Source organism: Diadema setosum, chromosome 10, assembly GCF_964275005.1.
Source record: "Diadema setosum chromosome 10, eeDiaSeto1, whole genome shotgun sequence".
Classification (NCBI taxonomy): Eukaryota; Metazoa; Echinodermata; class Echinoidea; order Diadematoida; family Diadematidae; genus Diadema; species Diadema setosum.
In genome coordinates, this window is record NC_092694.1 from 5079203 (window position 1) to 5094531 (window position 15329).

Below are 15329 nucleotides of genomic sequence, written 5' to 3' on the forward strand. Positions count from 1 at the left end.
CATGCAGCCCTATAGTATTGGATAAATTCTTCTACTGAAGGGAATTCAAGGCTACTTAAAAAGTTTGTCCATTTAAAGAAAGAGTGAAATGTTTTGTATGAAAGCAAAACTGAAAATCTGATCAAAATTGGAGGAAAATTTGGGAAAATGATGATGAAAGTTTGCTTCCTGCTGCAAAACACTGTGATATGAATATGAATATGAATATGATATGTGACCATGCATCACAAAATGAACAAAAAGTTGCACTCCTTGATTTTATGTGAGGACTCAAAAAAAGGAGAAATGGGTCAACCGAGTCAATATTGAGTTGTTCATATTTTCTGAAAGAGCTATCCTTCTTCTACATTATTCTTTAGTTTGGGATCATAACATTGATGAGAAAGTGTATTTTTGGCAGTTTTTCTACAACCCTTTTATGGGGGAGAATAGAAATTGCGGATATGTCTTAGAGTTCCCTTTTCATTTCTCGAAATGCTTTACACATTCTTCACTTTTAAAGTCTAGTAACTTTGAAAGGATAAATCTACTGCTTTGAAAGTTGGCATTAATCATTGACAGAATGTGTTACTAGAACATGCTTAATTTCAGCTTAATCTGATAATCCCTTCATTGTTGTTGCTCCAGTGGTTTACATCCTGTGTGTTGTCCCTTTCATTGCATAGCTAGCACGGCTTGGTAAAGATAAACCCTAACTAGGCCGGGGGGTGGGGGGCCTCCGAGGCCCCCCCCCCCCCCCCCCCCGACGTTCTGTGCGATGTATCGCTAACGCGAAAAGCTATCGCCGCGACGTTTCATGACTTTTTTTCTGTGGAGTCTCCCGCATCTTTTGACACCAAATTTGCGATGCCCGGGTGCGCGGTTCCGAAGTTTCGCATAAATATGTATATGTGCATGTCAGACCAAAAATTGCTCAAAAACGTGAATTCGTGTACAATTTCAATGGAAACTGTGCTTACAGTCAAATTTCATAAAAGCATGATTATTTTGGGGTTTTATTGATTAAAATCAATTAATAACATATTTTCTTGTTCGGAACAATGTCGTGGACAAGTTTCATCGAAAAAACAATTAAAAACATAAAGTCGAAAAAACAGAGAAATACATAAGAAATTTAAAAAACAATAAAATACTGAAGAAATTTTTTCAGATGGCTCAATTTTTTTCTCTTATATTTGCTTAGGACACTAAAAAGAATATTTACACAAAAAAAAAGTGCCCATTTTGAGCTTTAGTTAGTGATTTATACCAAATTGTCTGATTTCATTGCATCATTATGCATAAATTAGCATAATTTAGCATAAATGATAATTTTTTTAAAAATCTAACTTCGTAGTACTTTAGATTACATCATAGGCAATGTGTGTGCCAATTTTCGTCGCGATTGCGCGGTCAACGGCCGAGATCTGGAGGAGGGGCCTGGGAGGCCCCTCCTCCAGATCTGAATCCCCACATCAGAAAAATCTGAATCCCCACATCAACCCAAACTACATCTGTATGCCATCCTTTTAAACCCAGGGGCAAACAATTAGTGCCTTGCAAAGCTTGGTTGGTACAATAGCATACACTATCAGCGGGATCTTCTAAAAATAAAAGTAACTGCACACTCTCCCCTTCCCTCTAACTGGCATCATTTCTTAGTTGAATTAATGAAGTTAAGGTCGTATGTACTTTTTTCTTTCTTTAGGTACAAGGATCATGCCTTCAAATAGCTGTCATATACACAAGTCATGTACTGTCGACCAATTTCTTTGATATATTTGAAGAGTTTATCGCAGGATGAGTTACCTTCATTCTTATCAATTTGAGATATTAGCAATTAAACCTGCTCAAAAGCAAAGAAGATAAGATAATACAGGATATTTCATATTGACACCTTAAGAGTATTCCTTGTTATGCAACAAGTAATTAGGTATCACTGGAAATGTTTCATTTTGCATTTTCTGTTGATGGACTTACATAAACTATTTTATTGAAAATGGCACTTCCTTTTGCAGTCAAACTCTTCATTGATATGCTGATACAACATTGGTGTATAGAAAGGAATTGGCAGAATGATTAAACTTTATGAAACAGATACTGTAATATGGTGGGGTTTTTTGTTCTTTCTTTGATATATTAGATCTTTGAATTGTGTCTTACTTTCTTTGTGTCAAAATCGGAAGAGTTAGAGGAACAAGTGAGTATGTATTCAGAGAATTTTTATAACAGCCCTCTGTGCTGTTATTAAATCTGTTGCTCTTTGCATATCAGTATATTATTTCATCAGACAACTGAGGACTCGTACCTGGGCAAATACATAAACTGTTTCAATCAAACGTGTAGGGGGAAACTCAATAAAAATGGAGTACGCTGATGTAACGATTTTCCTTCCGTACAGATCAATGTTTTACTGTACTATGCTCTCTGAGATTGGCTGTAAAAACAAAACAACAATATTAAACAGAAAATGTTTTTTATGATTATGTCTGTGCAATGTTGTGAGTGTCTATCATAGAAGAATGACTTGGTCCCTACCTTCACGTTATAAAAGGGAGTTTCCTTTGTATTGTATGCACTTGTGTGTGTATGTGTGTGCGTGTGTGTGTGTGTGTGCCGCGACTTATCTTTGACATGCATTAAACTTTTCATATTCAACAGCTGTCCTCTCTACAGACGATGTGAAGTCGAAAACAATCTATATACAGTGTAAATAGGAATTAAGGGAGATCAAAAGTGAAGACAATTGCAAAATCTACTTCTCACTGTATCTGGTACGTGTGTGTATGTATTTACAAATTTCTGCGGGCTTCGTAACGGTCAAGAGAAGGGAATGAGGACGAACGAAGTTAAATATTGCGTATCGTAGAGTTAATTGCACCCACGATTTCCTCTCCCGCGTTCAGGTAATTCACCGTTGATGGCTGGTCGAATTTCCCATTATACACTGATTTATTTCTTCACACATTTGGCCGGGTATAGTACGATTTGCACTCTGCCGTATTTCAAGTATGTGCGAAGGCCAGGAACACCGTTCCGTTTCCACTTGAATCGTGTAAGGCGCTTTCGTCAACCTGCATGTTTTCCAATTGAAGTGTTTCGAGTGTTCTTAACAGTACAACAAACCTACTTCTTTTTTTCTTTTTTCTTTTTTTTTTGACGGTAAGCGTCCAATTGAGAATTGTACTCCTCACAGTAACGACCTCCACAGAGCATACATCAGTCTTTATAGCTCCAGTTTATTATAAATAATGTGTGGCTAATACGAGCATTTGATTAAATCGTGACCGTGCAGTGTTTTCTGCCTTGAACACCTCTTCGGCTGAATGTTCTGACTTTCATACGAGTCGTCTGTAGTTACCTCGTTTACCCGCTACTTAACAAATTAAGCCTATACGAAAGTTCATCAAACGGTAAAGAATTCGTGTGTTTCTACCGCAAAAAGCTGTTTCCTAAATAGCTCATACGGGAGGAGGAAATGATGTCGACGCACAACCGAAACGGACGGCCGGTCTCCGCTTGGCTTTGGCTAGTACTGCTACTTCTCTCGACATCCAGTCTGAGGCAGATTCATGGCCAGAGCAGCGAAGGCGAGTACGTCACTGCCGGTTCGTCCTACGAGCAACTCTGCGAGACCATCGAAGCTCCAATGTGCATGGATATTCCTTACAACCTGACCCTCCTCCCTAACCTACTGGGCCACGAGTCGCAAGTGGAGGCTATGGTAGCCATCCAGCAGTTCTACCCGCTCATGAAGATCCAGTGTTCGGATCATTTTCAGCTCTTCCTCTGCTCCGTTCACTTTCCTGTCTGCAACGTTCTGGGAGAGATCATCCCGCCGTGCCGGTCCTTCTGCAAACGCGCCCGCCGAGGCTGCAGGTCGATGATGAAGAAATTCGGCTTCACGTGGCCCGACAATCTGCGCTGTGATCGGTTTCCCGAAGAGGGACTGTGCTTTGGTCGTTGAACCCCATCTTTGTGCCCCCCACCCTTTTTTTTTTTTTGATTACCGTTTGTATATCTGAGATGATAGGGCCCTACACAATTTTTCACTCCATGAGTGGTTGTTTGCCAACCATACCCTACTTGTGAAAAAAAAAAAAAAAGGTGTAGGAAAAAAGTTGCTGATAACACTAATCCTGAAACCCCATCAACAAGAGCACCTTTCCTGATCAATAAGAGCATCTAGCCAGAATTCCATTTTTTTTTTCGGCGCACACCGAAATCCAGCCAATTGAATTCCTATACCAGGTACCCAGATTAACGCATGGGCACAGAAATAGAACATACATCATGTACATTGATTATTAAAACCACTTAGACCTACTTGTCTTGAGGACGCAAGTGCCAATAGAAAACGGTGGAATCACGAACTTTTTTTTTTCTTCAGGGAGCGTACAGTAAGGTGATCAAACAGACCACGGAGGAGAGAGGAATACACTAATCCACAATTAATGGTCGACGATTGTCACATTGTAAACTTTGTGGACATTAACGCAATTTAAACTAGGTATAGTAACATAATGGTGTATTTGTACTTGCATTATTCGTTTGGTAGGATATGGCTGATGAAAAAGCAATGGATATTATATGCTTGTAAACAAGCTTGAACCACTGGTTCAGTTGCTTTAAGGTGTATTGAGGATACCTAGGGCACCAATCGCTGCAACTAAGGGACTCAAACAGTTCGTCGTAATATCCACTATACCGTCACAACAGTTACTCAAGCTACATCGAGTTCAACAGTTCGTTTATGCGCAATACTAACGCAGTGTTTGTTTGTTTGTTTGTTTTTTATTGTGTCCCCTCATGGATGAAGCTGTATTTGCCATTATTGAAATTTATCACCATAATGTTGTGAAATCTCAGGTCTGAACTTTCCACCAGTCTAAACACCCGTTTCGACTAATTTGTTATTCCAAATAATAGGTGCCTACATTTGTACAATTCGTCATGTACGCCTATGCAAGTGTATGCCGGTTGGCAAGATATTGTATCATGATCCAGGCATTTTGAAAAGCACTCATTTTGCGAGAGAAAATGGAATGAGAATGTTTTACGGACGTTTGGTTTGTTTTAATTCTTTGAAATTCTTCTAAAGTTCCATGTCAGGTCTTCATTTTTGTGTTCAGTCGTCCGTTGAAATGAAAACCACACTGGAAGAAATTCACGACTGTAAAACAAGCTAGTTTGCAGGTCATGTGTACATTTTTCCAAATGACCTCTCCTTTTTCTTTTTCTCTCTCATTTGGTTTGGTACTACACTCTTTTTCAAAGCTACTTAATGCACAAACTAATAATAATAATAAATTATAACATATTCTTTGTAAAGATATAATATTATTGAGAGATACAAGGCTTTAATGACCAATTTGTTGTCTGGTGGATGTGTTAACAAGCATCAGTATATACGATGAATAGTCAATATGTCTCAGTGAGTTTAAAACCAACAAACCTGTTATCACAAGAATAAAATGATTTTTGCTCTCTCTCCATCCATTCATGCACAAAGTGGAACTACGTTTATATATGAAAAAGGGCAAGCTCTGTGGACAACGTTTGTGATCAAGGCATGTACGGAATTTGAATGATTTACCAAAATGGTCTCAGTATTAGAACCCATGTCCTATCCACTGACCGACAACATCCACAGTTAGGCCTAATAAGCATTCAGACTGGACTATTTGTATAAAAATGCTTCTTATAGGAACAGCTTGGTGATGGCCCGGTTTACTACATAGCATTATTCAACAGTCTTCTTTACAACCTGGAATATTGTTTGCTCGACGTAGCAGCAACTAATATAAACAAACTGGATTCAAAATATTGTAGATCATTTTGATGTATAATGTTAGATAGCTCGTTACATCAGGACGGGAAAAAAAAAATCCATAAAATAGAATTTAAAGAAGCGGTCGATTGAATATTATAGCTCGTTAGCAACATCAAAGACTGCAGTATATGCATTTGAATGCACATATCCAATCTAGATAGCTTGTTAACCACGACCTTTTCACTGCAAAACATTGCTTTTGCGGTATTGTGTGACCCGCTTTACTTGTATGAATTTATGGATATTTTTCCTCTTTTTGGAACGAGTGACATTTAAGATATTCCCACCCACCCTCTCTCATGCACAAATAAATGCATATCAATGGTTAGAATGCACTACCAGTAAACATAATTGTTGCTATGTGGGGCTAGCCTCACGCAAGTTTTCTATCTGTCTATAAAAGTCTTCGTTATTTAATATACACTGTAGAATATTTTGCACGAAATGACAATGTTCTGGCGAACTAGTCTATACTAGTCTATTGCGCCATGCCCGAATTGCATCGTATATTATGCAGCCTTCGAACAACATTGAGATGATGAGATTTATGAATTTTATTGCCTTTTTGTTTGTTCACAAAACGTGTCACTTTTATGAAATCTCGTGCAGCTTTGGTATACAGCATAACATTATAGCGATAGTAGACGTTTGATTTATTCCATCAAAATCGTACGGTAACGTCAAGCATGCAGCGTCTTCCTTTTCATTCAGTTTTGAATCAGATCCATTTCCTGTTTGGACATTATTCTACACACCGATATATCATTGATAATGTTCTATCTTTTTTTATTACTATTATGATAGTTACTGTTTTTGTTCTTTCGAGAGATTCGTACCATTGTTTCATTCATTTCAGGAGGATGCATTTCATCGTATCCTCAATTTGTTGGAGATGAAATAAAACAACTTGTCTTCACTTGACTTGATTGGATAACTAGCAGGCATCAATGGTGTACTCCTTGATAATGACAAGAGTTTTCTGCAAGTGCTTGTGATGATAATGATGTTAACTGAGACGAATAATGATATAGTTTTATAATGATTTCACACATTTTCACCAGATTCTTAATTTAATATGAAGATACTTGGAGTGATGATAATGACTGTGATCGCTATGATTATCAAGATGCTGCTGCTGCTGATAATGATAATAGTAATAGTAATAATAATGATAATACTGTAATCATAATCATAATCATAATCATAATCATAAGCATAAGCATAATCATAATCATAATCAAAATTATAATCATAGGCCCTAATATTAATATTAATATCAATAAAAACATGATTATAATTATTATTGATCATAACAATTACAATCATAGTTTTAATGATATTCCCTTTTCCCGTATTCTAAAGAAGTATAACATGTCATCATTCTATTGCACTGTATTTTTCTTTGTTTGATTCAAGTTTATTACCCCAAATCTTGATAGGTGTATGTCCTATTGGGTTCTCCATGAATGTGCGTTCTGTCTCGCCACATTTTGAATCAACGCTAGGCATTTGCAACTCGCGGTTCCATTTTTTTATTCGATACGAACTTAATCTCAGAAGACAAAACGCAAGCATCAAGCAGACAACGCAAACGATTTCACATCACATTTAATAACATCACCATGCATTCTGTCAATAACGTTATAATAGCCTCATTTGCTCAGCCGCCTTCCATTAAACTCGTCTGCTCAGCCGATTTGTAACACACGCCCTCTATCCAGGGGAAACCCCGGAACTTGGGTTCCCATCAGAATCAGAATCTGCTGCGTACGGAATACAGAGAGTTTACGAGCACTGTACTGTGTGACTGTGTCTGTGTCGAGTGGTCAGAATGCACATGGAGGTGGAAAGAGGAAGGCCACAAGGTCAACACAGTGTGCCAACAGCTAAATAACAGCAACGCATTGCAAGATCATTGGATAAAAGTTGGTAAGGTTGTTTATTTTCGCTTTCTCAAACACATGAATCACTGAGATGTATGGAATATTTTCCGTTTCCCCTTGTGAGTTCGCATTCGTCTAGACTCTAGCTCTTCCCCCACCCAGCTGTGTTTCTGCTTGCCGAGCAGCTGGCTATTGCACCACGTACAGCAATCTCTGTGTTCCGACTTCTCATCTGCTTTGGGAGAAAACGCCCTTTTAAATTTATGCCATATGGTAAATTGTTACTGCTTACATTTTTTTTTTTTCAACGAAAGGATGGCTTGATTTGTTGACTTTTATTTGCATGTTCGCAGGGTCCACAATTCCTATGCTTGTATGTGCAAGCCCAGGGCGACTGAAAATTTACTGATGAGAAAGTGAAATTTGTACTCGGTTGTTCGAGAGCAGTTCTGAGCCAGAGAGGGCGGGGTTCTAAACTTTAATTGCCCATTGACACTTAACGAACCATACAAAAGACCTCTCCTTTGTTTATAGATTGATTGATTTATTTATTTATTCATTTATTTATTTCTTCTTCTTCGATCTTCTTCTTCAGTTGAGCGGGGGGAAAAGGCCAGTTGTAATGCAGTGCAAAGAATAAGAAGTCTTGGACTGGACGAGTAGTAATCTTCCACTGATATAAAGTCTGATGATGATACTGACAAAATGATGGACAGAGGATGGGATTTTGAATCCAACAAATCGTCATTGCATTCAAGTATACAGGCTCCCTTGAAGTATGGAGAAGTTTTTGGTAAAGAAGCCTGGGTCAACCAGCAAGAAAGTAAAGACTACTTCAGATGACACTGACACCAGCGATGGAAAGATTTCAGCTTCTGGCTCTGGTGATGAGTTAGACCATTCCAAATCTGAGGTAGGCCCTATGCATTTCTACATGGACTTCTTTCTGTTTAGTATTTGTTGATACAGACCAAGGCATCTCAAGACTGGTTCATGTACTTGTAGATTAAAAAACAATGACCAAAAAATAATGATAATAAAAAAAACAAACCCAGACAAACAAACAAAATGAAAACAAGCAAACACCTGAGAGTATGTTTTTAATATGTGTGCATAAATGAATATGATAAATTACTTTAAAATAATCATTAGGCCATTCCTTCTGGTATGTGTTGATAAAAAAACAACAACGACAACAAACACACACTATGTAGCCATTGTTACGGTAATTGTTTGTTTTGATATAATAAGAAATAATGTGTCAGGCCCAGTCCAACGACTGGATTACAGAGATGTCAAGATCAACAAGCAGCTAGTCGTGACATTTCGTGATACATTTTATAGCACCGCCTGAGGGAGCTAAGCGATCAAGTGAGGGAGGATATTGGAGTGGGGTGTCCCCCTTCCATGGCAAGGAACTGTTTAGTATTTTCTAAGCTGTAGATTGTGTGGGCTGGTGCATCCTAGTTATACAATGTAATAGACAGTACATGTAATAATGTTATAGATATGATAAATAGCCCAAAATATGACTTTAATGGGGGTTTGAAATCCACATCTTTTGTTCTTGATGGATTTTTGTGTTTGTGTGTGTGTGTAAGGTGTGAGAAAAAGCTTGTCAGGGTGTGAGCATGAGGAATGCCCCCTTGGGTGTGAATCGCACACCTAATGGGTGAGATTTGGTGGATTTCCTGTGTTTAGGTAGATGTACAGTGTTGATATGTAAAAAAAAAAAAGAAAGTAGGCCTATCCATTTCTGTTTTGATACAGTGATACCAGTGATAGAGTGTGTAAGAAATTGAGATGTACCTACAGTATTAACTCTTGTTCATATTTGTATACATGCATGGTATGCAAAAATAATAACCACTCACCTTCTTCCTTGTGTAGACATGAGAAATACACTGTTCAGGCACAGTGTAGGCCCAGAGATGTATGAAGCATTGGCCACAAATGGAATGCTATGCTGGTTAACCAAAACATGTCACCAAAAACCATTGTTTCCTTCATTGAGAGAGACAGTTTGGTGTCACCATTTGTTATTTAATACCCAGAGGGAAAAGGCACCAGGCCCCGGATTTCAACTAAAAGAAGTAAAAGGGGACCTATTCGCTGGCCCACCATCAGACAGTTTGGCCCACTGTATCAGCGCAGATGTTCGGATGGGCAAGGGCATAGCGACAATCTTCAAGGACAAATTTGGTGGAGTCAAAGAACTGCTGTCTCAAGGTATACCGTATGTCAAAAAAAAAAATTACAATGGGACCCTCTGCAATGATAACTTTAAAAATAGTGAATCAATCCAAATACAACTTCAGGGTACAAAAATACATATATAACTCATTGCCCTTATCTTACGGAAAACCCCATTCGATTTGCTTCAGTGGTCAGAGAGAAAAGAGGAATTTTGTAGAGCATGTCAGGAATCTCTTCCCTCCAAGTTATGTCTATTGTGTTCACACACAAGAGCATTCAAGTGCTAAACTTGGAAGAATCAGACTCCTGACATGCTTTACAACAATCCACATATAATTTCTCTGTGACTGCTTAACCAAATTGAATTGGGTTTTCTGCATAATAGAGCGAAAATGCTATATTTTAAGACCTGAAGTAGCATTTAGACAATTTAATCATATTGGGTGTTATCAATGCAAAAATCTGATTGTTATCAATGCGAAAATCTGATTGTAATTTTTTTGGGGACATACTGTACATTGAAGGCTGTTGCAGGTGTAGTGTTAACCCTAGTGTTAACCCAAGGACTTTTGACACTGTGTACAACGATGAAGTTGTCTGTGTCAACTGGTGCTCAAAAGCACTTACAGGGTTAAAAACAAATTGGTGGCTATTGACGCTGGGCCCTAGCCTCACCATTTTTGTTTTCCTTAAACTTAGCCCTGTTTTGTTATGTTTTATTTTATTTTTCTCATTGGCATTTGAGAAAGTGAGTTAGTCCCCACTGATTGTCCAGGACTACATATATGTATATAATTACTTGAGTTCTTTGTTTCATGGTTTTTTGCTCTATGGTATGAACATGGAAAAGGAGAAGAAAAAATAGAATATTACAGAAAGGACACTGAATTAAAGCACTTCTGAAGAAAGTGCTCTCATAGGACCATGCAATACTTTTTATCTTCCATGGTATAGATAATAGACTGCTAGTTTTTGTTTTGTGATTTCCATTTTACAGGAGTGAAGCCAGGTGGAGTAGCTGTACTAAAGAGGGATTCTCGTTACATCTACTACATGGTACGTAATGTAGAAACATAAAGACAAGAAGATACATAATGAAGAGTTTTATTGCAAAATGAGCTAAGCCCCATTTTTAAGCATTTCAAAATAAGTCTGTCATCAGATAGAGCAAAATTAAACCTTTCCGGTAATACCTCACTTGTGACATAACAAGTGATATTCTAAAAGTTATGGAAGATATCCTGTATTTTCTTATTAAAATTTATTTGTCTTTTAGCAGCTTCAATCACATATATCTCAACTTAACAAGAGTTAGCTCGTTTTGTGATAAAACGTCATATATATGAAGAGTTTGTTTGCAAAAACCGATAAGTCCATTTTTGAAGATTTTGAAGTACGATCTCTGTCATTAAAATTTATTTGTCTTTTAGCAGCTTTAATCACATATATCTCAACTTAACAAGAGTTAGCTCGTTTTGTGATAAAACGTCATATATATGAAGAGTTTGTTTGCAAAAACCGATAAGTCCATTTTTGAAGATTTTGAAGTACGATCTCTGTCATAAAGTACAAAATAATACCTTTTGAATGATACATTGGTCACTACATATAAAGGTATATTTATGAAATTATGGTCAAAAGAAGCAAAAATTTTCTTATTATTCTCTTTATTTTTCTTGACCTTTAATCGCAAATATCTCCATTTGACAAATATGGACTTATCGTTTTTTGCAAACAAACTCTTCATATGTAATGTGTATAATATACATATTACTCTACGTATACATATTGTGTATGTATCATATGCTTAGGTTTAATTTTTGTTGTTACTCATCTTCTTTGATGTTGCCTCCCTATTCATCTTTATCATTCACAGACTGCCCCCTATGATCCTTGGGATCATCACTGACCCACTCTTCCTTTTGCCTGTCCACCCTCTTACTTAAATATTCCTCCCTTACTTTTTGGGCTCCTTGCACATGACTTCCAACACATCCCTTTTGTTTTCTCTGTCCCTAGCCCTCCCCTGACTGTTCTTCTTGTGTGTAGTCCTTTTATGTGATTGCTTTTCCCGCCTGTTTCCCATTTTGCCTCTGACAGAGATTCTGCTAGGATCAAAAGCTCAGGCCCCTTTTGACTCTATTTTACTCCATTGGCTTGCTACTATTGGATCAATGCAGTTTCTAGCAGCTTTTCTAACTACATTGAGTTTAATTTTTGTTAAACTGCTGTAAGGTAGTTTGCAATTTCCTTATAATGCTCTGTGCTTGCTCTAAGTCGAGGCATGATTATTGTTTCCGTCTATACTCTAAGTTTTGTAACCAGTTAAAATATCTAATTTCTTACAGAATGTAGTCACATTACACAGGTTCTGTACAACTTTATTTTAATGTTATGGTTCACTTAAATAGTTATGGTAATCTGGTCATTGTACTTTGGTGATGTAGCTTGGCAGATTGTAGAATTTCAGATCGTAAGAAAATTCTTTCGCTACACAAATGCCTTCAATAATTTGTTGTTGAATGAGTTTATTCTTCAGAATTCTTCAGAATTCTGGTATTATATCAGGGATGATTATGAATTTATGATATGTGTGTGTTCCCAAATTGTTGTAGGTAACCAAAGAAAAATTCTGGCAGAAACCAACGTACGACACAGTTCGCAAGAGCCTGCAAGCAACCATGGAGCACTGTCGGCAGCATGGTGTGAGGGCACTCTCCATGCCGCGCATTGCCTGCGGACTAGACGGCCTAAAGTGGGATCGAGTGAGGCAGATCATTTGTGAGATATTCACGGACTCTAACGTCTCTGTGACCATTTTTACCCTATGATGCAACGCTCCATCGTGCAAAGCTGATAGCGTGGATAGCAGATTGTGAACAAAGAAGTCAAGTGACCACCTAGCAATGGGTCAAGTATCATTGTGTGAAACTTGGTGGCTGACAATATTGAATGATCGAGACTGGATTGTGATAACTTTCTCAAGCGTTGTGACAAATTTTGTGTCTTCTGAAATATTGCCACAGATACCAATGTCACAGGAACTTGTGTTGGTATGTTTTCATGGGATGTGACAATCTTGTTGAATTATGCTGTTGTGGTGATTCATTGATAAAACCGACTTTGTGTCTTTTCCAGTAAGATGACTACATCACTGTCCTGTCTGTTTTTTGTTTTGTTTTTTTTGTTATTATTATTTGCTGATATGTTATTCATTTCAGACAGATTTGCTACCTGTGCAAGTTACATGTGGGTAATGCTACCCATGTACAATACTGAGTGCAAAGTATAAAACAAAAGAAGTTGAAGAGGTGGCTGCCATTTTTTCTGTTAATGTTTGAATTTTGGTCTCTGCTTTACATAGATATGTAATGTAGTAGTAACCCACAGTTTGAAAAGATTCTGTCAAAGTACTGAAGTTTTGAAAGTTATGTTTTTGCTTCCTAACATAATGTTTTAATTCATTTTATTGTATTTATCTTTTGTTGATGATTGAAAACAGTGCCACCATTAAACCTGCCACATGCCAATGTCTGCAATATTTTCATTCTCATTTTGCAAGTAAGAGCATGCATTATTTGCCAATCTGGAGAAAAAAAAAAAAAATCATGGAGCAGCAGGAGAGTCAATACATTACAAGCCGAGAGTTGGTCTGTCAATGGTCAAATTACCACATCTAGACCTGTTCCTTACATGTTTCTCAAATTCCTGTAGACTTTGTACAGGTGCTAGTAGGTTGCTGTAGCCAATGGGTTAATACCTGTTAAAAGGCAGAATATCTGAGGAAGACCATCGGAAAGGCTAACCCACTGAAAGTTAGATGCAACCACTTGTATTTATAATGTTAAGTACAGTGAACTCCTGTTATATACGAAGTCTTCAGGACTAGCAATTTTTGTTCGTTATATTGAAACTTCATTATAACTGACAGTGGCGGATCCAGAGGGGGGCGCAACCGGGGCATGCCCCCCCCCTTTATTTTTCGTTAAAAATAAAAGAAGTAAAAAGAATTTAAATGAAACCTCGGTTGCCGGAAGTGGCACCAGAAATATTATTTGCCCCCCCCCCCCCTTTACAGAATTCCTGGATCCGCCCCTCACTGAACAAATAAACAATGAAAATACATATAGTGGATAATGTTGCTGCCTAAATTTTGACTTCGTTGTACATGTATTTATACAGGAATTTCGTTATTACCGTGTGCGTTATATTACAGGAGTCCGCTGTATGGTGTATGCTACACAATCCGAAACACAGGCATGAATGCTTCTACCACCTGGGTGTAAGACTATTTTTGAGTTTGATTCCCATTGCAGATTGAAGTTGATAATTCGTTGTCCCTTCAAGGTTCATTTTCATTCTCATTCTGAGTGTTATGTATCACAATACATATTTATAGAGTCAGTGGTATAAAGCTGTCACCTTTTGTTACCTGTGGGAAGATTTTATAAAGAAACTTGGTTCGTCTGTATGTGCCATACACTTCCGTAATAACAGACACATTTATAGATTTACAACAAAGTGAAAAAAAAAAATCAGATCCTAGTATCATTATCTTTATAATTACATGTGTCTTCATATGCTTAATTTGTTTGGTATTGACAAATATTCACTGTACAAACAAAAGAAAACTGCCGGTCCCATGAAACAGGAGTAGCTTGTAGAACGTACACATTTTTATTTGCAGCTCTGTTGTGTTATGGTGACTATTATCCCGCCTTATCTTGTGATGAGTACCTGGCCCAAGGACTTACAGTTTTGTTAGACATCAGACTTGTCCACGTTTATCTTGTTGTGGGTACAGCTGTATTGGCAAGATTTTACTTGCCATAAATGACTGCCAGAGAGAGATGAATATACGTTTGTAACTATAATATCAGTTTTCTTCAGGTTGAAGGAGTTTCCTGGTTCATAATAAATGTATGATTATTATAATTTATTTTTTTTCATCAAAGTGGCTTCATCAGTGTCTGGCTCTTTTTTCTCTTGCATGCAAGTCTCTTTTGCGATTACATTGTCACATTTCATACGGATGTAAAGAGATCTTTCTGTGTACATGTAGAAATGCTGTAAAGGCACAGTGAAACATGCTTATTAACATCACCCACAATTATACATGATGTCCACAAACTAACACTAACACACACACACACACACATACATAGATTATATATGTATATTATATATATATATATATATATATATATATATATATAATAAAACAATTTTGATTTGATTTGATTTGATTTGATTTGATATATTTATTTCAACACGGAAAAAAGCCTGCTATCAGCTTTGAAGCTGCTTTTCAGCAGGGCCGTGCATAAGTATTTACAAAACGGAATAAAAAACAAATAGGAACAGGTACAAGAATAATCAAAAAACAACTGAGGAAACCCGACATTAATAGCATACAGTGAACAAAACTAAAATTGAAA

The 15329-nt window shown here is 37.3% G+C and overlaps 2 protein-coding genes across 2 annotated transcripts; both read left to right on the top strand.

The window, feature by feature from the left end:
- The first annotated feature begins 3460 nt into the window (after window positions 1-3460).
- On the top strand, window positions 3461-3946 carry LOC140234434 (frizzled-2-like). Its single transcript, XM_072314479.1, has one exon. It carries the CDS (start codon window positions 3461-3463, stop codon window positions 3944-3946), a length of 486 nt encoding a protein of 161 aa, XP_072170580.1.
- A 3704-nt stretch (window positions 3947-7650) lies between these two features.
- On the top strand, window positions 7651-14839 carry LOC140233681 (ADP-ribose glycohydrolase OARD1-like). The gene is made up of 5 exons (XM_072313780.1): window positions 7651-7741; window positions 8454-8608; window positions 9750-9924; window positions 10889-10947; window positions 12507-14839. Exons 2-5 carry the CDS (start codon window positions 8474-8476, stop codon window positions 12720-12722), a joined length of 585 nt encoding a protein of 194 aa, XP_072169881.1. The 5' UTR covers window positions 7651-7741; window positions 8454-8473; the 3' UTR covers window positions 12723-14839.
- Window positions 14840-15329: the final 490 nt, after the last annotated feature.